This window comes from Echinops telfairi, unplaced genomic scaffold (genome assembly GCF_000313985.2).
Source record: "Echinops telfairi isolate 266 unplaced genomic scaffold, ASM31398v2 ScPeMD7_7467;HRSCAF=8505_1, whole genome shotgun sequence".
Classification (NCBI taxonomy): Eukaryota; Metazoa; Chordata; class Mammalia; order Afrosoricida; family Tenrecidae; genus Echinops; species Echinops telfairi.
The window spans coordinates 27,334,170-27,357,772 of record NW_022111368.1 but is presented as its reverse complement, the minus strand read 5'-3'; the positions used below and the strand labels follow the sequence as shown (position 1 = coordinate 27,357,772).

The 23,603-nt window shown below is 42.7% G+C and overlaps 1 protein-coding gene across 1 annotated transcript in view; it reads right to left on the bottom strand.

The window, feature by feature from the left end:
* The window catches only part of TMEM131 (transmembrane protein 131), a 130,958-nt gene that overhangs the window by 53,618 nt on the left and 53,737 nt on the right, over positions 1–23,603 (bottom strand). Inside the window, exons 6-11 of the mRNA XM_045283831.1 lie at positions 17,286–17,402; positions 14,737–14,859; positions 8,275–8,355; positions 5,767–5,917; positions 5,624–5,680; positions 4,421–4,482 (exon numbers count right to left, since the gene is read on the bottom strand). Of these exons, the coding sequence (XP_045139766.1) occupies positions 4,421–4,482; positions 5,624–5,680; positions 5,767–5,917; positions 8,275–8,355; positions 14,737–14,859; positions 17,286–17,402 (591 nt within the window). The remainder of the gene's footprint in view (positions 1–4,420; positions 4,483–5,623; positions 5,681–5,766; positions 5,918–8,274; positions 8,356–14,736; positions 14,860–17,285; positions 17,403–23,603) is intronic.

The window sequence follows — 23,603 nt, the reverse complement described above, 5'->3', positions numbered from 1 at the left end:
TTGGCTGGGCAAGTCATGCTGCTGACAAGAGGCAGGGCTGCAATATTAACTCTGAGGCTGAGCAGGAAGAAAGCTACCCCAAATTCATTGCCACTGAGCCAGATGTTTCCAAGGCTCTAAATCTTTACAGGAGCAAACAGTCACAGAGCAGTTGGTGGGTTTGAACCACCAACTTTGTGGCCTTATCCTATCATGCTAACAGGGCTCCTTAAGGAAGACTTTAGGAATAGTCCACTTGAAAAGGATCAGAATCTTTGAAATTTTAAAAAGCATATTTTCCTATTAAACAACAAAACCTGAAATAACCAAAAAGAGTAAAAACTTATACTTCTAGAGCAAACTGGGGGGGAAAAAAACCATGACTGTTTTAAGGTAGAGTTAGTTTTTATTGGTGATCCTCACAGACACAAATTACTTTTAAATTGGGAGGAATTTAAACTATCCTAACCCCCAATCCATGTTTCCCAGATGAAGGAGAGAATCTTACACACTGAGTGATGTTCTAACACCGAGGCAGCATGAGGCGCGACTGGAAACTGAGTTTCCTGACTTGGCTCATAGTCCTGCACTTGGCTTCTTACCTCACAAGATTTGGATAAAAAATATTGTTTCTACTCTGACTCTCAAAACTCTCCTGGGGTGTTTGATGAATTTCTGGGGACTAGATGAGTCTGCTGTCGATGCTTGCAGTACTCTGCAGAAAAGAACATCTTTCGTGTCCATGAAACTCATTAGGCAGGCCACACACAGCCTTCTGTGGCCTAAGGTAAGGACTGGCTGACTACCACCGCCCACGGCCTCCACAGACAGTGCTGAACAACATGGGAGGGGAACGGAGAGCGAGCCTCCAGCGCCTACACAGGGCCAAGGACTAGACTGGCAGAGACTAGGGTCCCCAAGATTATTGTCCTTAGCACCCCTCTGACAGTGAAGTCATGCCTGGAGGTCACCTTCTAGCCAAATAGGAGATTGGCTCACAAAATAAGCCCATGAGTGCTCCGCTCCTTTAACTAACCGTCTCTAGGAGACCCACTGATCAACAGTGACCCTGAAACAAAGATCAGAAGTAAGGAGGGGCCTCTGAGAGGCTAGCACTAGGACGGAACAGTCAGGATGGAAACAATTAGACGCTGACATGGGAAAAGTGTGATCAATGCCACGAAACTATGTACACAAATGGCTAAGTGGAAACTAATTTGCTGTGTAAACTTTCACCAAAAATACTATATTAAAAAAAAAAATCAAACACCAGACAAAAGTTTCTTTTACATGAAACATATTGTTTAAATTAAGAAATTCCTTACCAGAAAAAGTTAAATTTAGTAATATTATATTAAAATTATTTTATACTAAATATTTACTTGGTGACTCATGTTTTATAATAATTATCTGAGTTATTTAGCCAACAAACAATAAAATCATACCTCAGTTGGAAACCCTTTTCCAAGGAAATAAAACCAAAATACTTATATAAATGGCTAATTATAGTGGCTTTAAAAGTAAAAATTAACTATGATTTAAATATAAGCAGATTTACACTAATAACCTATTTTTATACTAGTCACTAGCTGTTGATTTTTCAAAGATATCCAACAGTTGAAACAAAGCATGCCGAGTTTCCCAGGAAAGGCAGCTTTTATACATTCTACATAAAGTTCCAGCCATTTCTCACGCCCTCCAGACCCAACTGAAGCTCCAGGAACTCTCAGTGAGACGCAGGGCTCCAGGATATGCTCAAACTACCTACAAAAGTACCTGCGCAAACAAGAAAAACAACCTTTCGGTCTATAACAATACAATTTCTAGGCAAAGTCACTAAAGTACACATCAAGTTCATACTGGTAAAATTAAGAAGTGCATTTGTGACAAGTTTATAATTCTTACTCAATATAAGTATCAAGGATATTTCACGTTCATGTTCCTCTTAAAAACATCTTAGACAAACTTATTTCATTTTTACAGCATTACTGTTTTATAAACAGTCCCTAGGCGGCACAAGTGGTGTGCACCTGGTTGCCAGCCTCCAGCTTAGCGGTGTCCACTGACCCAGCGCAGTGGGGAAGAAACAGCCATCAGTCAGAATGGGCTCACCAGCAACTAAAGACAACATCTGTAATACTGAGGAGAACCGTTTCCTCAAAATCACATCATGCACATGTCACGAGGACTTAGACCTGGGCATCCGTCTTTTCACGGGTGAGGGACTCACACCTGGAATTGCTTGTGCTAGCAGACCTTATATACCCAGCACTGCCTGGCAGATTCTAGAAATTTTATATATTTGTGAAATGCAGACTTATGAAAATGCAACCGTCTCTAAGTTTGATACATTACATAGAAAATACTGAAACGGGAAAAATCTTACGATGTTCTTTCAAAAACTAGTTTCATAACAGATGGGCTCACACCCTGCTTGGCTGATAAGGTGAGCAATCTAAAACTACCGTCACTCTCAAGTGGACCCCTGCAAAGATTTGAAACTGGCCACCTTGTTTTCTGCCCTTTCCCTCTGTAGTTCATGCTCCACAAAGTAGCTACAGTGATCTTTAATAAAACATAAACCACATGGTGTCATGCCCTTGCTTAAAACCCAGTAATAGTGCCTCAAACCACTTAGACAAAAATCTAAACACCCCCCACAGGCCCAGGAAGCCCTGCTTGGCCTTTAGCCTCATCTTTTACATTCACTTCCTGTCATCTCCCTTGACCTTCCTGTTTTAGACATTGGCACTTGCTATTTCTTGTGCCAGGTACACTCCTCCCCAATCTATTTCTTACCCATCAGGTTTTACCTTACATGGCAGCTCCGCTGAGACCACCACTTCCAAACCACCTCGCTACCCCGCCCCCAACATCATGTGCCATTCTGCTATTTTCTTTCACAGAATTTGTGTCTGTCTACAGCACGTTGAGTGCTTGTTTGCTGGCTGGCCCCCTGACGAGCTTGAGTACCATCATCTGGGCCGGACGGGTCTGATTCACTGTGGTGCTCCTAGCACTTAGTGGCCGGCATTATGTTGATTCCCATGAAATATTTATCAGATTCATGCATGAATGGATGAGGAACCAGGACACAACTACCAAAATATTCAAAGTGTTGTCACTCTGAGCACTAAGGTGCAATTCTACTCAAGCCGGGGCATTTTCCATTGCTTCCCATGCATGTGAAAGTTGGACCACGCATAAGGCAGACTGAGGAAGAACTGATGATGATATGGAATTACGGTGCTGGTGAAGAAGAGTATTCCATGGCTTGCCAGAAGACTCCTTAGAAGCAAAAGCAAAGGTGGCGAGACCTTGTCTACCATACGTGGTGACAGCAGGACTGATCGTGTTTGGTGAGGGCTCCAGGGCTCCCGAAGGCCCTCTCGAGTGGCCTGACCCCCAGCAGATTCAGGGATCTTGCAGTGGCAGGACCTCTGGGTAGTTTCAAGCTCTCCCAGACCCTAGTCCCTATCCCTGCCCCTCACTCTTCAATCTAATTCCAAGAAAGAACAGGCCAGGTATCACGACACTGCCTGGAGCATGCCACTTCTAGTGAGCAATGCCAGTGTGCATTAAAACGTGGGAGGACCGTCTGCAGCTTCCTGGGTGTATTCCTTTCTTTAACGTGCACTCTATTAGCTAGTGGTCAAATCTGGGTTTGGCCTTGGGAGGATTACAGTGCCTTATGCTCATTTTATCAAAGTTCCTTGCATTTAAATTGGCAGCACAAACACAAACCAATCAGTGCCACATTACAATAAAAAATGTGCTGCTTTCCTTTTACTTTATCACCTGTATAGTTGGCTTGGGGTGGGGTGGGGTGGGGGCTCAAGAGGAGAGGCTTCTGGGCAAGACAAAATTTGGGCTTTTATTTTTCGGTCTAAAAACAGTTAATGGCACCCCAAGCCTACTTAAGAGCCATAAAAACCATTTGTTCTGTGTATGTGTGGGGGGAGGAGAGGTCTCTAGGTTGGTTATAGGAGCTGCCAGTTAGAAAAGGTGCCTGTGTCAAATGTTAACAATGTCTACATTCTCTCTTACATTTTTCAGCTCCGTTATTTCTCTTCTCACTACATCTGACTCACTTTCCCCATTCAATTACCTTAACCAGGCCTTTAGGCTAACAATGATACTCAACGGAAGCATCTTTTCCTTCCATAAGAAGCAGAGGTCCCAGGCCTTATCAGAACCCACCAACCCAAGAGGTTCTCGTGTGAGTTTGCTCAAACAGGACCCTCAGAAACTGGGGCTAGCTTGAACTGGAGAGGACTGGCTACTTTCCTTCTTAACATCTGAGAATCTGGGAAGAGGCAGAACAGGAGTCTCAAGTCGAGTATTGACCAAAGTCTCACCAGACTCCACAAATGAAAAGAGTCTTATCATCTTGGTCACAAATCAAAGACATAAAAATAAGCAACAAACAAGCAAAACTTACAGTTATTGGTACATCTTTTGTTCCTGAATTTAATAAATGAAGATTTAAAACTTTTGGCAGATCTGTCAAAATGGAGGAAAAGAAATATTCCTTAAAAAGGTGTTAGGTATAGCAAATTAAAATCCCTACATTATTAAATATCAAGTGTATTTTAGAATGTGAAACAAAATGACAATCGCTTTAAAAAATAAATATTAGGGATCATGACTCATAAGGGCACTGCGTATTAGAAGTCCCTTCCCAGATAAAAATAAGCAAAAAATTCCAAGTCCTCAAGTCTTTTAGTGAAAGCAGAAATTATTCTTAATCTTTAAATCTTCCAGCAAAGCAAAGCACATTAATGTACAATATAGAACTGTTACCTTAAATGCAAATCTAAAAAAATAAAAGTGGTCTTCAGTCCTAAATAACCAAAGTATAATTACAGATGGCCCACAGAGACCTCATTTTCAAGTACTCTTTAACAAATTTCAGGCATGCCTTCAGGAAAGGTTACTTCTCTTGTACAATTAATAAACGTTTCCTTTGACAAGCAGGGTCCAATTTTAACCATCATGTCATCATAATGCAATAGTCCGTTTCTAAATAAAAAGCTGTCAGTAAGTATATCTTTTGATTTTCTTTCTTTTCTTTTTCACTATTTAAAAGAGATTCAGCATAACTGAATTGCTGAATTCAGAGGGGAATTAAGAAACTTGGAAACTTAATCTACCTTAATCTTCCATTTGGGACACTTCACTTAAATTATCCCATGACCTTATTTTCCCGCCTTGTATGCAAGGAGTCCGTGTTGGTAGTACACATGGTTAAGCACTTGACCACTAGCCAGTAGGTTCGCAGTTTAAATGCACTTGGAGGGACCTTAGGAACCAGCCTGGCCACCTCTTTGTGAAAGGACACAGCTTGACAATCCAATGGAGCCCGGGCCTACCCTGCAGGCAACGTCCTCTCGGCCAGCATCGGCTCAGTGACACCTAGTGACACGCAGCTACAGTTCCTCCTAGAAGGATGGTGTACACCTGGCACAGGTCCGAGTCTTCAAAAGTAAAGTCCCATAAGCTTTTGAAATCCACAGAGAAATAACTTCTAAAAGTGAATCACGAAAGAGCAAAACTACAACCATTCAGCACCAAATCAAGGATTTCTTTGGGGCGGGGGGCCAGGCGGTAAAAAATCCTAAAAGATTTCTTCTTCTTCTTTTACCTTGTGTTCGTAGTGTACCAAAATCTAACATTTCGGTTGAAGAATAGATTCCAGGAGCTGGAAAAGAAGAAAAGTAAACATTTATATTTTACTTTGCCAACAAAGTAGAAGAACCCTCTGCAAGGTCTCCAGTGCCCACTAACCTGTCGTCACTTCCACCTCCACGGGCAGGATGATGAAGTCCGCGTTGTCGGAAGCATTCGTCTTTATTCTTATGAAGGCTGTGTGATTATCTGCTTCTCTAGATGAAAAACTGGCTCGCATCACTCCTTTGGTTTCATAAGGTGGAATTTCCTGATAATAAGTACAGTTTTTGAAATGTTGCAAAAAACCACATTTTATTGAGTAAGATCACATGGACTGGTGCACACAATATTATTGCATGAGTCTACTAAGTAGAATACAATCGCCAATTGTGATAGATAGGTTTATTGAGCCAACTAGGCCAATAGGAACATGTGGGCGGAGTTTAATCAGGCCACAGCTTGATTGATAAATGGCCCTCTCTCTTGCTCCCCGGTGATCCGACCAGCATGCTGCTGTTTCAGCTAGTTCTCTGCCTCAACCTGTGTGCTACACTACCTGTGGGCCAAGGTAACCTGTGAATCGCGTTGTTAGAGCTTGAGGCGCATTCGAGACCTACTGTGTTATGCTGCTGGTGCATACATTGCTTGAGTTTGAGGCTGGTGGACCCTGTCACTGTGCTTGAGTTTGAGACCCCCATCAGGGTCTGCTTCACTAAGATCCTGCGCTACTACTGACTGTTGCTGACACACCTTGCTGCCTGCTGCCTGCTGCCTGCAGGCAGACTCTTCCTGCCTTGCCTGAGGGAAGACTCCGCTGTCTGCTTCCTTGACCTTGGACCGGGTAGCCCAAGTGTGGGTTGAAAGGCTTCCAGTATATTAACTGTTGCACGAAAGTGAGTTGAACTGAGCCCTCTGTACTGCTGTGTGGACTAATTAGCTGTTATATTTCTTCTTGCTGTATAAACCTATCCTCTTATATCTCTATAATTGTAAGTGTCCTGGTTTTGTTTCTCTAACCCACCAATTAAACGGGTAGCTTCCACTCATTGTAACATACACTCCAATTTTAGTCAATGTAAAAATCTGAAAACCATTACTCATAGAAATGGTGAACAAAGTAATCAAGTTATATAAACACAACTTTCTGTGGTAAAAATCACCATTAAAGCATAGGATCAACCTACAAAATCAATGATGTGATGCGTTAATGTTAGGGTATATAATTCAGCTCTCAAATTCCCTAACGTAGAGAAATGTCACCATCAGAGGAAAATGCTTCCAGCTTCCCACAGGAATCTAAGTGATAACTAAATGGACACAGAGTCTGCTTCGGTTTCACATAAAATCCCAGTAAAAAATGAAGATTCAATGGTTGCAAACGTCTTGTGAAGATAGAGGACAAACATCTTTCAACTCAATATTCTCTGCTGTATAGTTCAATGAAAGCAATGACATCAAATGTACAACCCTCATCCACATGGCTGTCATATTTTCCATCCCCATCAACAGACACTCAAGGCTAATATATGCCGCTCTCTGCTACCACTCATCATGGCTCTTCATTGTCTAGAAGTTTGAATTCTTCTTAAATAAACATAGTATGCTTATTTATTATCAATTATATTTCATAGCAAATTCTTAGCTCTTACCTAGAACTTTAATACAAATTAATAATAGCTTACGTTCAATCCATGGAAACATTGTTTTATATATTATTTCTTCCAAAAGCTTTTTCAACAAGAAAATAGGTTCATGGGTTAAAAACGAAACAAAACATGTATCTATGAAAGGATGTAAATGGATACCCAACATATATTTCAACCTGCTGATATATTTTTTGGGACCTTGGAAATTAACCAAAAAAAAAAAAAGAACAAATTTGTTTCTAAAAGTTCAAGCCAACATCCTAGGTAGGTGATGCACACATACTCTTTACCTACACTGAGACTGGTCAGTGTGTGCATGTGTGTATCAGAGCAGTCAAGAAAGGAATTCATCATCACAGCTTGTTCACAGCATTAAAACTAGTGTTTGTGGCCCCACTCGTGGACAAGTAGTGATCTGAGGGATCTTTGTTCAAGACTGGCATTTATCACAACTGCCTGCCCCTCTGATTTAAGCAGGACGGACAGCATTAAAAAAAACCACCAACAAAAAACCGTCTATGATGACAGGGATCTTTAAACAAGGTAGTTGTTAGACACACAATAATCTGGTAAATATTTGCTAGTATTCTACAAGAGAAAATTTTTCTCTAATCACAGATACAGAAGGTTCTTAAATATTCAACAGTGTTTAAGCTAGGTATTTTACTCATATGCAGATCACCACAGAATTTAAATTTTCCTAAGTCATTATACATGCTCTGCAAATACCACCAAGTTTATGAACAATGAATCTTAACTTTCAGGTCTCTACCTTTAAAATGATAATAGATCTTTTTAACAGTTAAACAGTCTTAGCTTAAAACACATTAACGCTCTCATTCAACTTTTCAAACCAGTTAATATAATTTAACATTAAGATAATAATTAACTGTCTCTAGGAGATTACTTCTTAGTGCATTTAAGTAAGTAATTAGTCTCACACTAACAACAGAGGAGGGAGAGCTCTGATTACACTCACCCATAGTTTTCTGGTACCTCCTTGCTGACCTGTTGGAAGTTCAAGGTGAAGGTCTCCTCCACTAGAGTACATTTCTACAACCTGTGACAAAAGAGGTTATGATGGTTTAGCTCAATATCATATCCTCAATTCTCAAGTGATCTGTAATTAAACTTGACCTCCTAATTGTTCATGAGAACAGTTTTTTTAATGTTTGCAATTATCAATGTAGAATTATTACAAAACATCACTAGATTCTGTGCTCCAAATATGTAGGCAATTGTGACATTTTTAATGAAGACAAAGAAACTGAAGTATGGAAAGGTGTTTCAGAGACTGGGTTTTAGAAAATCCATTTCCAGGGCATTTGTTTTACTTTTCTTCAAAGAAAACAATGTATGGACATTATCACATATTTGAAAGAATATACAAGAACGTCATTATTCACACATTTATAGTAAGAGCTACAGCAATGAGTCTAATAACAGAGCAATTTTGAAACTGCGCGTTCACATTATTCTGAAATGCAGGCAGAGATCAGAATGAGAACATCTGGTTTCCACTAGGGGCACAACCAAAGGCACTGTTAATCCCTCTGTGGTTTGTGTCTGCACTTATTCATGTTTTAAAAAATATTTTTATTGAGGTGTAATTGATGTCTAAGAAGCAACACATCTTTAAAATACACAGCTTAATGAGTTCTGAATGAATTAAATTTTAAAAAGACACAATTTAGATAATGAATATATTCACTACCCCAAAGTTCTGTGACACTTTATAATCTGTCTATGTCTTTGCCATCGACACAACCACTGATCAACTCTGCCACTGCGGGCTGTAGCTCCAGGGCCTTCCATGAATACAAACATCCAGCATGCACTTTCTTGTCAGGCTTCTTTCCCTTCACGGGGCTCTTTCAGCTGCATCGATGTTGTTCTGTGTTAGTAGTTCAGTCTTCCTATCTATGGCTAAACCACATTCTTCTTTTTCTCCCATTCACCCATTGATGGGCATTTGAGTTGATCTCAGTTTGGGGCTACTATAAATAAAGCAGCTAAGGGCACGGTATATATGTCTTTGTGTGCACATCTGCTTCATTCCTCTTGGAACAATTGGTCACATGGCAGAGGGCAATTTCTTTTTTAAGCCAGGTAACCATATCTCCTACAAAGAAACAGGATGTTTAAGTAAAACTTGGAAAGAAGAAAATAGGTGGGAAATCTCCGCTTGTGTTATCACAAAGGCACCCTAAAAGCAGAGAGACAAGAACAAAGAAGAAAAGACGGTACTACTCTGTAGCATACGCTTAAAGAGTTTGTGGAGGTGGGTGGGGAGGGTTCTTGTTACCGTCCGTATTTAACGAAGACTTCGGAATAGTGAGTGCATGCTCACCAATTCAGTAGCATTCTTTGATATTATTACACTGATTAGAGTAACAGCTTGACCTACAGAGTGAGATTGAATGCTTGTTTTCGTTTTCTTCTGGAAAACTGGAAAGCATCACATCTAATCTTTTAAGTTACCAAAGAAACAAGCATAATAATACTTGGAAATAAAAGATTAAAGGGTAAGCTGCTGATCACAGAACAAAAGTATAAGGAAAGGAGGCAGAACAGGGCTAAATCAAAAGAAGATTAAAGCCCCGAGGGGACTGAAATGGATGAGCTGAAACAAAATGTGTACAAAGTTGTTGAATGTAAAACTCGTAATCTGCTCTGTAACCTTCACCTTATCACAAAGCCAAAAAAAAGGAGTATTACATTAAAATGAAAAGTATGACACAGTGTTAGTTTTCAATTCAGTGTTGTGTTGTAATATGCTTTAGAAAAAAACCAAGAAGATATAATAATACACATAGAACAAATCTCTATTTAAAGAAAGTCCCATGAAACAAGAATGTTCATTTCCTGTACACTATCTGCATGCAACGTGCAGGGAAAGTCTGAAAAGACACAAACCAGGTGGCGCTCTATAAAGAGTGTCAGGGTGGAAGTGTGCTGTCCTATACAACGATCAACAGCTAGCTGTAGCTTTTCCATATGTAGCAAACGGAAATCTTAAAACATTCCATTCCACAGCCACATTTCAAACACTCAGTGGCCACACATGGCTACTGGCTACCGGACTGGGCAGCGCAGGCAGAGGCACCCCAGAGCGAGATGATGGACAGCACTAGATGGGACAGTACCACATTCAAGGGGACAATACCTCATACATGTTCGAATACTGATGCTTTTTGTATCAAGAACAGATTCATTTGTGTTGTATAATGAACATATCAGATAAACTTAATAAAATATCATACAGCAGGAAAATGTAAGGGTGTGTAAAACTAACGGCAGAGAGGCATTCTGAGAGTGACTTGCTCTTAGAGGATGGCTTTGGTTTTCCGTTCATGTTGTTGGTAAATCACCCTGAATAAAAATGGCACCGCTGGAAAAGGATGGATGGCCACCACCCGGATTCAAGGGTCTTCGTTATTCTGGATGACAGCAGGGTAACGTCAACGGCTGAGGGGAAAGACGGGCTGTGAGGCTTCTCCAATGCTTGTGGAACGAGCAACAGTGCGGGTCCTGAACCTCTGGTCTTCCATGCAGGAAGCCTGCTTCCCGGCTGTGGCTATGCTGGCCACACGGAGAGAGCACTCCCCAGGGTGCTCTGGGCTGCACACTCAGCAGGCGCTGGTGCACGGAAAGGGGAGGTTTTTGTTTTTAAATTTCTGTGACCTCAGTCACAGAAAGATGGCAGCAAGAATCTGTGAGGTTTCCATGTGGTTGGGCGTGACTATAGGGTGATGAAGAAAGAGGGAACACAGAGGAATTTATGCAGCCCCTCCACTTATAAAAGCCGGACACAAGAACACATTCCTCTTCTGGGAAGAAGACATCTCAAGGAATTAAAATGTGGACAGAGTTTTTTTATTAGCAGCTAGCCTTTTCTAATGTAAGCCACCAATTGAGGAAAATCCTAAAATTAGACAAGATAAGGATTTGCATTTTTTTTAAAGCGTGGTTTTCATGATCCTCTACTACCTCTTCCTTGGAGTTTAATGTCTATACTGCCGTGAAAGAATATATATTATTATTAGAAATAATAACTTTTCATTTACATTGGACCAGAAGGAGCTAGTGGGTTTGAAATGCCTCCATCTTTATAGTTAAAACTTCTTAAATTAAATGCATGTCCCCCTGCCTCCCGCGCCCCCACCCCACCTCCCGCTCAAAAAAAAAAGACCCCAAACTCATTGCTGACTCACAGTGACCCTATAGGACAGAGTAGAACTGCCCCTGTGGGTTTCCACGACTAACGCTCTATGGAAGAAAAAAGCCTCCTCTTTCTTCCGAGGAGCTGCGGATGGTTTTGAACTGCTGGTCTCATGGTTAGCAGCCCAACACTTAACTACAAGTCACCGGGGCTCCTGTGACTTAAGTGCAGAGCTGCCTAATTGGCAATACCAGACAACACTGAAGACATTTAAAAAAGTGTTCCAAAGACAAGTCCAAAACTCAGATCATCAAAATTAATACCTGTAAGCTGTATCAAAATTAATGCCCATCTTTAACTGACTTGATGGCAGGGGTTTTAATATTAATCCAGTTGGAAGTTTGAACTCACCAGGTGCTCCGAGGATGAAAGATGTGGCAGTCAGCTTCCATAAAGATTACAACCTTGGGTATCCTACAGGACAGTTCTACTTACTCACTATGAGTCTGAACTGATTTGATGGCAATGGGTTTGGTTTTAATATGATGGTTGGTTATTGCCTTAAAGAGTCATTTTATGAGGGAATTGGGACAAACCTGAGAACCTTGGCACAGGGAATACATAGGCTATCAGAAATAGGAAAGGATACAAACAGAGGAGTCACAAATAGACATGTGGGACATACTGAAGATAAGACACCTGTGTACATCGAAAAGAATTCACCAAGAGAGTAATAAGAGAGTCCACCGACTGGGAAAACATCTTTAGCAATGACACATCAGACAAAGGCCTTATTACTAAAATCTACAATACCATGCAAGCTCACAATAAGAGAAAAGCTAACTGCCCACTGAGGAGGTGGGAAAAGGACCTGAACAGAAGTTTCACAGAGTCTGCAATCCAAATGGCCGGTAAACATATGAGAAAATGTTCCCGATCATTAGCCATAAGAGAAATGCAAATCAAAACAACTATGAGATACCACCTAACACCCTCAAGGATAGCCCAATTCAAAAAATCAGAAAGCAACAAGTGTTGGAGGGGCTGTGGCGATACAGGAACTCTCATCCATGGCTGGTGGACCTGTAGATATGTACAGCCACTATGGAAATCGATCTGGCGATTTCTCAAACAGATGGAAATTGAGTTACCATATGACCCAGCAATTCCCCTACTGGGCATATACTCAGAAGAGGCAAGAAACAAACCACTGCCAGACATCTGAGTTCCAATGTTCATTAAGGCACAGTTCACAATCGCAAGGAGTTGGAAGCAATTCAAATTTCCATCAACAGATGAATGGATTAAAAAACTATGGTACATACATACAATGGAGTACTATGCATCACTAAAAAGCAGCGATGAACACATGAAGCATTTCGCCGCATGGGAAGAACTGGAGGAAATAATGCTAAGCAAAGTAAGCCAAGCACAAAAGGACAAGTATAACATGTTATATATATATATGAAAGAACAGAAAGGTAAATGCAAAAGGGGCACAGGAAAAAGCTACTGTATACAAGCACTCTAGGGGTACGGTCCAGGTAGTATGGCAGGTGCCAGACCAAATCCAGGGGTACATAGGGTAGCCAACCACAAAGGGGGCGAGGGGAGGAATGGGGAAAGGAAAAAAAAAAAAAAAAGGATATGTGATGGGGGAATAGGGCACTGACCACCCAAGGGAAGGGCATTGTTTGTGTCTCTACAGGGAAAGAGGGACCAGATTTAAAGCCAGTGCCAGGTGAATGCAGCTTGTTGGCAAGGAGTAGGGAGCCAGAGGAGGGGCCTGAGGGCTCGGCCCCCATGCCAGCTACGTGGACAACAGCCACTCCCCCGAAGAATCTACTTGAGAGGATGGCAACGAAGCTGCAGCTAGGGAAGAGGGGCATGTCTGAGAAGAGCAAATGGGAGCACTTAGGGGGAGGAAGAGAGAGTGGAGCACATCCTGACCCACCAGGCCTGGAGGACCACATCCCTGCTCTGAACAGCCAGTGGACAGAGTGGACAATATGGCTGAACCCAACAGGAGACACGCCGTCCCTGAAAATCATATCAGTGGGTGCCCGCTTTACTGACACAATCACTGAAGACAAATGTGTCCATAAGCAAATGTGGTGAAGAGAGCTAATGGTGCCCAGCTATCAAAAGATATAGCATCTGGGGTTTTAAAGGCTTGAAGATAAGCAAGCGGCTATCCAGCTGAGAAGCATCAAAGCCCACATGGAAGAAGCACACCAGACTGTCTGATCACGAGGTGCAGAAGGGACCAGTTATCAGACACCAAAGAACTAAAAATCAGATCAGTGGGTGCTCACCTTCCTGATACGATCACTTAAGACAGACGTGTGCATAAACAAAGGTGGAGAATAAAGCTGATGGTGCCTGGCTATCAAAAGATATAGCGTCTGGGTCTTAAAGGCTTGAAGATAAACAAGTGGCCAACTAGCTCAGAAGCAACAAAGCCCACATGGAAGAAGCACACCAGCATGTATGACCACGAGCTGTCAAAGGGGTTGGGTGTCAGGCATCAAGGAACAAGAAATCATGTCACCATAAAGGTGGGTGAGTGCAGAGTGAAGACTCAGAGTCCATCCGTAGGCAATTGAACACCCCCCTGCTGAGGAGTTGTGGGGAGGAGATGAGCTAATCAGGGTGCAGGGTAGCAACGATGAAACATATAACTTTCCTCTAGTTCTTAAATGCTTCCTCCCCCCCACTATCATGATCCCAATTCTGCCTTGCAAATCTGGCTAGACCAGAGGATGTACATTGTACAGCTAGCAACTAGAAACACAGGGAATCCAGGATAGATGACTCCTTCTGGACCAGTGGTGAGAGGGGCGATGCTGGAGGGTGAAGGGAATGCGGGGTAGAAGGGGGGAACCAATTACAAGAATCTAAGTATAGCCTCCTCCCTGGGGGATGGACAGCAGAGAAGAGGGCGGAGGGAGACGTTGGACAGTTTAACTTATGACAAAACTATAATAATTTATGAATTATGAAAGGTCCATCAGGGAGGGGGGAGAGGGGGAAAATGAGTAACTGATATTAAGGGCTAAAGTAGAAGGCAAATGTTTTGAGAATGATGAGGTCAACAAATGTATATATGTGTTTGACAAAATGGATGTATGTATGGACTGTGATAAGAATTGTACGAGCCCCCAATAAAATAATTAAAAACTCATTTTAAATAGTAATGAAAACTATACACATAGATTTAGTTAAGCATTAACTTCCACCAGCGTTCAGCTCATTGCAATTCATGATCTATAAGCTCACCTGTAAAGGCTCACTGTGAGGGTTGTGAATGCTTATTATAGGGGAGAAACTGCTATTCACAGGGACTCTGGCCCCGAGAAATGGCCTCAGTCGATAAGGATTTGGAACTCCAACACCAAATACCTGTTTCAATGGAGGGGAAAAAAAAATAATTTGAGTTACTTGGACAACTAATACTTTTATAGTTAAAACTGATTGATTTAGAGCAACCGGTAATTTAATTTAGATGGAAAAATCGTAGCAACCTTTCTCAAGAACTCCACACATTGGCTACATGTCTGACATATTCATTTGCAATAAATTCTAGAATACACTGAAAATGTTCCTTTATGAAGTCATGGACAAGAGGGGGCACAAAGACGATATCTTTATGTCAATCATGATGGGACCTATGGTCCAGATGATCGCTCCAAAATCCAGGTGATTTCCACCTGGGAGACTAAGCACTGTGAGCTGTCATTCCTGTGAAAACTGTTTATTGTATGCTAGGCACAAACCCAGAGCGGTGAACCGTTCAGTAGCCAATAGACAGAAACCATGCTAGCACTCACAGAATTTACATTCTGGTAGGACAGGCAGACGACATACTAATAGAAACACTGAAAAGAATGTAATGTGGTATATATTGACTGGTTAGAGTGAGGCTGGGGTATTATTATAGATGGTGACCAGGATCGTTTTCTCTGAGGAAGTGACATTGGGAAGTATCAGCTGAAAGACGAGAAAGGGCCCACCTGGTGACAAAAGACCAGGCAAAGGGTCCAAGACAGGGGTAGGCACGGCTTGTTGAAGATCGGGGCTAAGATCAGAGGCATGGTCAAATGGGACTGAAAGATAATCACAGCCAAACCCTTAGGGCCTTCTTGGTTTTAGCCAGAGGTTTAAATTTTTTTCTAAGAACAGTGGGAAGACATATACTTTACATAGGGAACTTGACTAAATCTTATTTATCTTAAAAAGATCACTGGTTACCAGGCCTCTGGCAACAAGAAATGGCCTCAATGGATATGAATTAGGAAGACTAACTCATGCAGTGAAGAGAGCAGACAGATGGACAGTGGTACGGGTGGGGTGAGTAGAAGACCAGTGGGAAGGCTAACACCTAGTTCAGGGGGAGATGCTGGTGGCTTGAAATAAAGCCAGGAGGGTGAAGGAGAGGGATAGACAGACTTTATGTGCATTTAGAACAAATGCACTTTACAGTGAGAGACTGTAAAGAAAGAAAACAATTGGCTATTGGAGCTCACCTTAGAAACAACATGACCCTAACTAACAGGTAGTCTAGAAAGGATGTAATTCAAGTCAGTTGTGGGATGCCTTTGGAGGGCCAAAGGCCTTCATTCTTATTCTATTATCTTCACTTACTCAACAAGTAATGCTAAGTAGGCATCACTATATAGCACTTCATCATGAATCAGGCACCAAAATTTGTTTAAAGTACTAAACAACTGTTGAAGAGTAATTCACCATAAGTAAGCATAAAACATAGCTTCAGAATAAAATGAAATGTTTACTCTGACCCTTAATTTCAAAAGTTATGAAACATTCTGGACACTTGAAATGTAAAGTATGTATACACACAAGAAATTGGCTTAGTGAGGCTTTCATGAACTGAATTTCAGGAGCAGCACAGAGGTTTAAAATGTGGGCTTTGTAGTTATAGTTAGGTCCACACTCAACGGCTTAATATGAGGGAGATTTGGGTAAATGAGTTAACCTGGGTAAACTTTAGTTTCCTTAAAAAATAAAAGCAACCTTATAGCAGTTGTGAGAATTAAAGGCTCAGTACTAGACTAATAGAAATAATTCTTAATAATATTGATAATCTTAATATAAAAAAATCATGAGCCATAAAACAGGAGATAGCTGATATATAAAAAGACTTACTCTATGATGCCCATAAAAATAAGCTCTCTTTAATAACCTAAGGAGTCCTGGTGGCGTAGTGGTTTAGCACTGGGCTGCCAACTGTTAGGTTAGCATGTGTGAAACCGCCAGTTGATGCTCGGGGGTAAAGATGAGGCCTTCTTCGCCTGTAAAGAGTTGCAGTCTTGGCACCCCCCAGGGGCACTTCTACCCTGCCCTACAACAGGGCCGGCAAGAGTCAGAACTGACTTGATGGCAGGGAGTTTGGTTAAAACAATGACACCATGCAAAAATAATGAACTTTTCCAAATATTTTAAACAATATGCTTATTAAGAGCATCCATGTACATATTTTATTTTAAAATCATTACCTTGCATGCTCCCTAAGTGTGCCAAAAAGTAAAACATTAAAAACATTTTGAAAGTCACTGGAAACATATTAAGTGTTCTTTTGCCAACCAAACCTATAGAAACACTCCAGTTATGCCTTTGATATTACTTGTTCAGATTTTCATTTGAATATTCAGACACAGCAGTCAGTTTAAGAATACTCTAAGTCTAAATGCTTAGATTACTGTCTTCTTACTTGTCTGAAGTAGATTCTTACAGGGGTCTTCTCACGTGTTAGGTCTGACATGATGACTAGATTTTATGAAATAAACAGTTTTTTATTCTGTTCTTACCTGGTAAGTAAATACTCCATGATTAGATGTGTTAATAAATAAAGTGTTTTCTACATTCCCCACTACTCTTGCAAGAAAAACGACATCAAATGATGTATTTCCTCCTGGAAGAATTTTCTGGGGAGGGGAGGGGGAGAAAAAGCAATAAAAAGTCAAATTGGCAGTAAGAGAAAGGGTAGAGGGGGCAGGACATGACACTGACCAAAATTAGACAGCCAATGTTCTTGAAAATAAACACCAAAAGCATTTCCATAATCTGTTCATTTCCCTTCTTACAGTTTAAATTAGCCAAACCACTATGCAATAAGGAATAATAAAGACAATGTCTTCATATCAGATGCTTACAATCACATTTCTTTGTCAATTACCAGCTAAACCCCTGTATAGCAGATGGGATCTTGGGACTTTGTTCATTCAATAATCACTCATCTTGAATGAAATGCCTAATTACAGGCTATTTCATCATCACACAGTTGAGCTGGAGTTAAGCTGAAGGTGCACATTTCACAGAGATGTATGTACTAGCCTATCACCAGGCAGCATGTACTACTTCAGAGACAGTAAGCCCAGGCCTCAGGCTTGCTCCCTATCTGCACAGGAAACACACCACCAAACATGCCAGCAACTTAAGTGATGAAACAGGCAGGAGGGACTGTATGTGTGGCAACACACTTCTGTTCTTGTCTGCACCAGGAATGCTGTAGTTGTGAAATAGAGTATTTCCCTTATAAGACGCCAGGAATGTCCATGTAGTCCAGGAGATCAGGAGTTGACTTGTCGTAAAGTTCTGGTGTCAAGGAAGCCGTCAATCTCTTTCATTCTGTCCCATTGTTGAATCTCTAAAATGAACCCCAAGCTGTGGCACAAAATGCACGGCATGGAGACTTCTGGCTTCATTTTAAGATGGCAACTGCTAAAAAGTCCATTCTACCCACTTTAACACACACACACACACACACACACACACACACACAGCAGAATAATTGGCAAACTAATTTTCTTGACTACATCAGAGAGCTTAGTTACCAACTACCCTGAAATGTAGGAAAGACAGGTGCCACTGAGAGACAGAACGCGAGTGACGGTGAGCCAGAGAGCACGGGAAGACAACAGGCCACCGTATGAGAAGGTAAAATAATTGGGTGACAATTTTTAGACATTGCTAGAAGCCAAGTAGTTTCTGGCTGGCACAAACAGGCCTTGGACTACTGGTGGTGCGAAGCCATCCAGAGCCCCCCCAGACGACAGGCCTGGAGATCTACTTCCAAAAGGTCACAGCCATGAAATCCCTTTGGGTCCAGTCAGAACGGATTAAAGGGCATCTAACCACATCAGCTACAACCGAGGCCAAGGGGAGGAGCACAGCCCCATCGGACACCGTAGCGCCATGGGGCATTCCCATGCACTCCGAGGTGGCTCTTTATAGATCTCATCACGTGCTCATGCAAAAGTTGGTGTAAGTGTGGGATCCCGAGGTGCCTCCTCTCTTCTCTTCCAACTGACCGAAGACAGCTAGGTTTGTCAGCACAAAGGACCTGCCCCTGAGCCCTACTCTGCCTGGCACAGGTGACGAGCTACCACTATCCCGGGGGTGAGGAGTGGGTGTTACATATAACCCACGTGAAATCAACCAAGGCTCCAGGCAGAGCTTGTCCACCATGAAAATAAGGGCACCATGATTTAAAAAGCTCACTGTAGAGATTCAGGAAAACAGAGGCTGAATCAGGACAACAGATAATGCCTGGCCCCTGGGTAGTGAGATAAGGTAACTCCAAGCAGCGTGCCATGAGCTGGGCGCCGACCTAGGGGCAGCTAACACCCCAATGGTGTATTGCAGGCCGCAAAGCGTGGACAAGGGGTAAGCCAAGGAATGACTACAGAAATAGGTAAAACATCTGTTTAATAAACGAGTCTGCCAAATGGCACCGGGGTGCAACTCCACTGTGTTATCTGTCAAGATGCTTCACCCATATCCAGAGCTGGCCAAAGAGGGGATATTGTGTGGCTACAGTGTTACTGATGAGTCCAAATGTATCACAACGGAACCATGCTCCATAGGGGCTTTTAATGGCTCAATGTTTCCAAAGTAGGTTGCCAGGCCTTTCTTCTGCGGCACCTCTAGGTGAACTTGAACCTCCAACCTTTGGTTAGCTGCCCAGCACATTAACCATTTGAACAATGCAGGGGCTCTGCTGTGAGGCTACTATGGTTTAATCCCCATGAAAACTCTTCCCCACATCTCATCTCTATTAAGGCTGCGCTCTACTTGTCATCTTTTCTACACTTAAAAAGGGGGAAAGGATCCAGCTATTTTTACATAGTGCATCGTCTCTCTCAACACAAAGTCTCTGTTCAACCTATTTTTAAAATGTCACCTGCTTTTATGGTCTTAATATAGTAGTCATTGACTTAATGCATTATTTGTACTTCCATTAAATCTCAAACTGTTAACTCCATATGCAACCCCACACTCAGCCTGTCAAGCTGAACCCATCCTGGACCCCGGCATGGGAGTTTGTACACATACGCACACAGTCACATGCACAGGTCTGCCCCTCTCTCTGAGTTTCTCACGCCATGAATGTAGACTCTCACTTCCTGCTGATGCCTGTTCTAATCACACCTTCCTTCTTGCCATTTCACTCATCTCCTAAGCTTTCTTCTGTGTGCGCACTTCTCTCTCCACGCAGCCAGCACCCCAGCCAAGGCCGCAGTTTCCTTTCACTTGGACTACTGTGAATCTGCTACTGGCATCCCCCACCAGCATCTGGAATGCTCGGTGCAGAGGCTCTCAACAACAGTGGGTGAAGACCGCGAAGAAATACACTGCACCAAACCAACTCCCACCCCAAACCGAAGTGATCCAAGAAGACCTTAAAGGGCAGACATGCCAAAAACACACCATAGCCAAATGCTTTCCAGATGAGAAAATGATTCACACACGCTATAAGATACTTAGACTACAGATGAAGTAGTGTAACATGACTCGAAGGCAGACTGAGATGAAGTAAAAGGTGCACCATGGACCCTCTAACATCTAAAACAGCTGTAAATAACCAGTCAATCTAAGATGACAAGCTAACTGCTGTGAAGCTGCTTCAACTCATGGTGACCCATGTATGTTCCAGCAGGAATGTGCTCCCTTGGGTTTTCCACGATTGCTCTCACAGGGCCGACAGTCTGACCTTTGGGGGAGTGATACCCCCAACCTTTCAGTAGGCAGTTGTATGCACTAACTGCACAAGCCAGCAAAGAGATGTATCAATGAGAGAAAAGGCAACAAGAGTAGACAAAAGAAATACACGGCAAATGGAATGATAGGAAAACAACCAGGACCCTGAAAGCTTTAAATTCAATGATACTCATAAATGACACTGAATATAAATGATCTAGACCAGTGGTTCTCAACCTGTGGGTCACGACCCCTTTGGATAGAAAAAGAAAAGAAAGGCCCAATTATATGATGTCTCAAGGGGAGGGAGAAACTGCACGGAGCGAACTCTGCGGCAGTGGGCAAGCACGCAGTGAAAGATTAGTCGTGCACACTTATCAAGCACACTGGGAGAAAGATACGGCAGGTGGTCTGTGTTCAGAGTTACGGCCTACCGGGCAGTTCCACTGCCCCACAGTGAGGGCAATGCAATCTGATGGAAAGACTATGGCTAGAAAGGCCCCAGCGCCCAGCAAATGACCACGGATGGGCAGAGTGGGAAGGGGATTATATAGTTCGCCAATAGCTGTATTAGCAAGGTACCCTAGGTGGGGGTGGGAATATATGCCCCCTACCGGGAAGACGGGTGAGTTGTGCTATTCCACTAGGTTTCAAATGAGCCATCCCAGAGAGAGAGAGAAGATCTTATAACCAACAAGAAAGAAGAGCCCGAAGTGCAACACATCCTTTGGACCTAGGATTCTTGGGTGGAACCTCCTGGATTCAGGAGGTAGAGCTGTAACCCCGGAGGAAGGGGAAACACAACAAGAGGCAGCGGTAGAGAGATGGCGGCAGCAAACAGAGCACAGGCGGAGAACCAGGTATGAGGCAGGGCTTCCTGGCCCACAGAGCAAGAAAGCTGGGTCCTCTGCGCAGGAGGCTTAGTGGCAGAGTGACTTGTCTCTGAGCATTTTTCTGGGGAGGCAGGTTTGCTGACCCTGGAATTAGAGCTGAGTGTCTTGGATGGACTCTTGCTGATGGAGTGGGGTGCCTCTGGCAGGCACTTATTGGCAGATTCAAAAGAGCTTTGTAACACTGGTGGAGCGGTATGTGTCTGGGCATTTGACTGGGGGGCTAGGTTCAATGATGCACAAAGCTGGAGCTGACAGCCTTCTGGCTATGGTTTATGGGTAGAGCGCAGTTTCTTTGGGCATTTATCAGCAGAACTAAAAGAGTCTGTCTGAACAGGATAGAAGCCAGAGTTGCATGAATGAAAGGTTGAGGGTCAGAGAGAGAGAGATGGCTACAGGCACGGCTGAGGAATTTTCCTGATTGAAGAACTGTAGCCTAAGCGTTGCCAATTCTGAATTGCAGCCTCTTGGTTTCCCAACAAACTCTGTTAACTGTGAACATTGTCTGTGAATTCTGTGTGGCCATGCAATGAACTATCAAACGTAGCAGAGAAGTAGAGAATGCCGTAGGAAGGCCAGCTGATGTCAGAACTGGTGAAAAGCTTGGCAGGTGGAGGCGTGTGTAACTTCCACGTCAGAGGAAGCAGCCTTGAACTGCTGCTGATTCTCTCCTGCCCCAGTGACGTTAGACGAGATCAGACACCACCCCGAAGCCCCTTTTACAATGAAGGTACAAGAAATCCACCATACGCTATGGAAACACAATAACAAGAAGCTGGAATGACTGAATTAATATCATACAGAAGATACCTTTCTCTGTTAGCCACGATCAAAGAGACATTATATAATGATGAGCGTCAAACAAGACGGCCTAACGATTCTAAATGTGTATGAATCTAGTAACAAGCTTCAAAATGCACTAGGGCAAACTAGTAGAGCTCAGAGAAAGGAGAAATCCACAACCATAAATGGAGACTGATACTCTTTTTGTAATCAATAAATAGAGACAGGAAATCAGTAAGGATATAGACAGTTAACAAACTTTTTATGCAAATGGGCTACACAGTATTTTGAACTTTGTGGGACACGCACACTCTCTGTTGCACATTCTTGTTTTATGACATTGACAATATAATTTTTTAAAAAACACCTTTAGTTATGAGCCTTATAAAAACGGGCTGAGGCAACTGACCTCTAGTTCTTTAATGCTTCCTCCCCCCACTGTCATGACCCCAATTCTACCTCACAAATCCGCTAGACCAGAGGATGTACACTGGTCCAAATAGCTGGAAACACAGGGAACCCAGGACAGATAAACCCCTCAGGACTAATACTGAGAGTAGCTATCACAGGAGGAGGAGGAAGGTGGGGGAGAAAGAGGGAACCGGTCACAATGATCTACATATAACCCCCTTCCAGGGGGATAGACAACGAAAAGTGGGTGAAGGGAGACATTGGTCAGTGTGAGACATTAAAAAAAATTAATTTATACATTATTAAGGGTTCATAAGGGAGAGTGGGAGAGGGAGGGGGGTAAATGAGGAGCTGATACCAAGGGCTCAAGTAGAAAGAAAATGTTTCGAAAATGATGTACAAATGTGCTTGACACAAGCGATGGATGCAAGGATTGTGATCAGAGTTGTACAAGCTCCAATAAGAGGTTAAAAAACAACAACAAGAAAACCAGGCTGAGGACCAAATTGGGCCTGTGGCTGACTGTTTGCGAATCCCTGGACTATAAGGTGCACTGTAGTGTCCATCGACGTGGGTGTGCTTTCACGATGAGGCCGGTCAGTGCTGTGGAGCTGTTTTCACAGAATGAAGGAACACTGCCTGGCCCTGCGCCATTCCTTATAACTGTTGCGAGGCTTGAGCCTATTTCTGCAGCCACTGTGCCAACACAGTGTCTAGAGTCTTTCTCTTTTCCACTGATCTGCTTTTACCAAGGACTGGTCTCTCCTGATAACGAGCCCAAAGCACGTGAGAGCAAGTCGCACTATCCTTGCTTCTAAGAAGCGTTCGGGATGCACTGTCCCAAGACTGATTGGCTGGTTCTCTAGCAGTCCGTGGTACCTTCACTATTTACTCTGAAGGCTGCAGCCTTGTCCTGCTTGCCCTTCCCACTTTCAGCTAGCAAAGCTTCTTACTTGTATATCAAAGGCTGTTAATAAGCCTTCCTCCAACCCAATGCGGATAGTCTGGCTTCACATAGTCTGGCTTCTCTGAATTTTGCTAAGCATATAGACTGACCAAGTA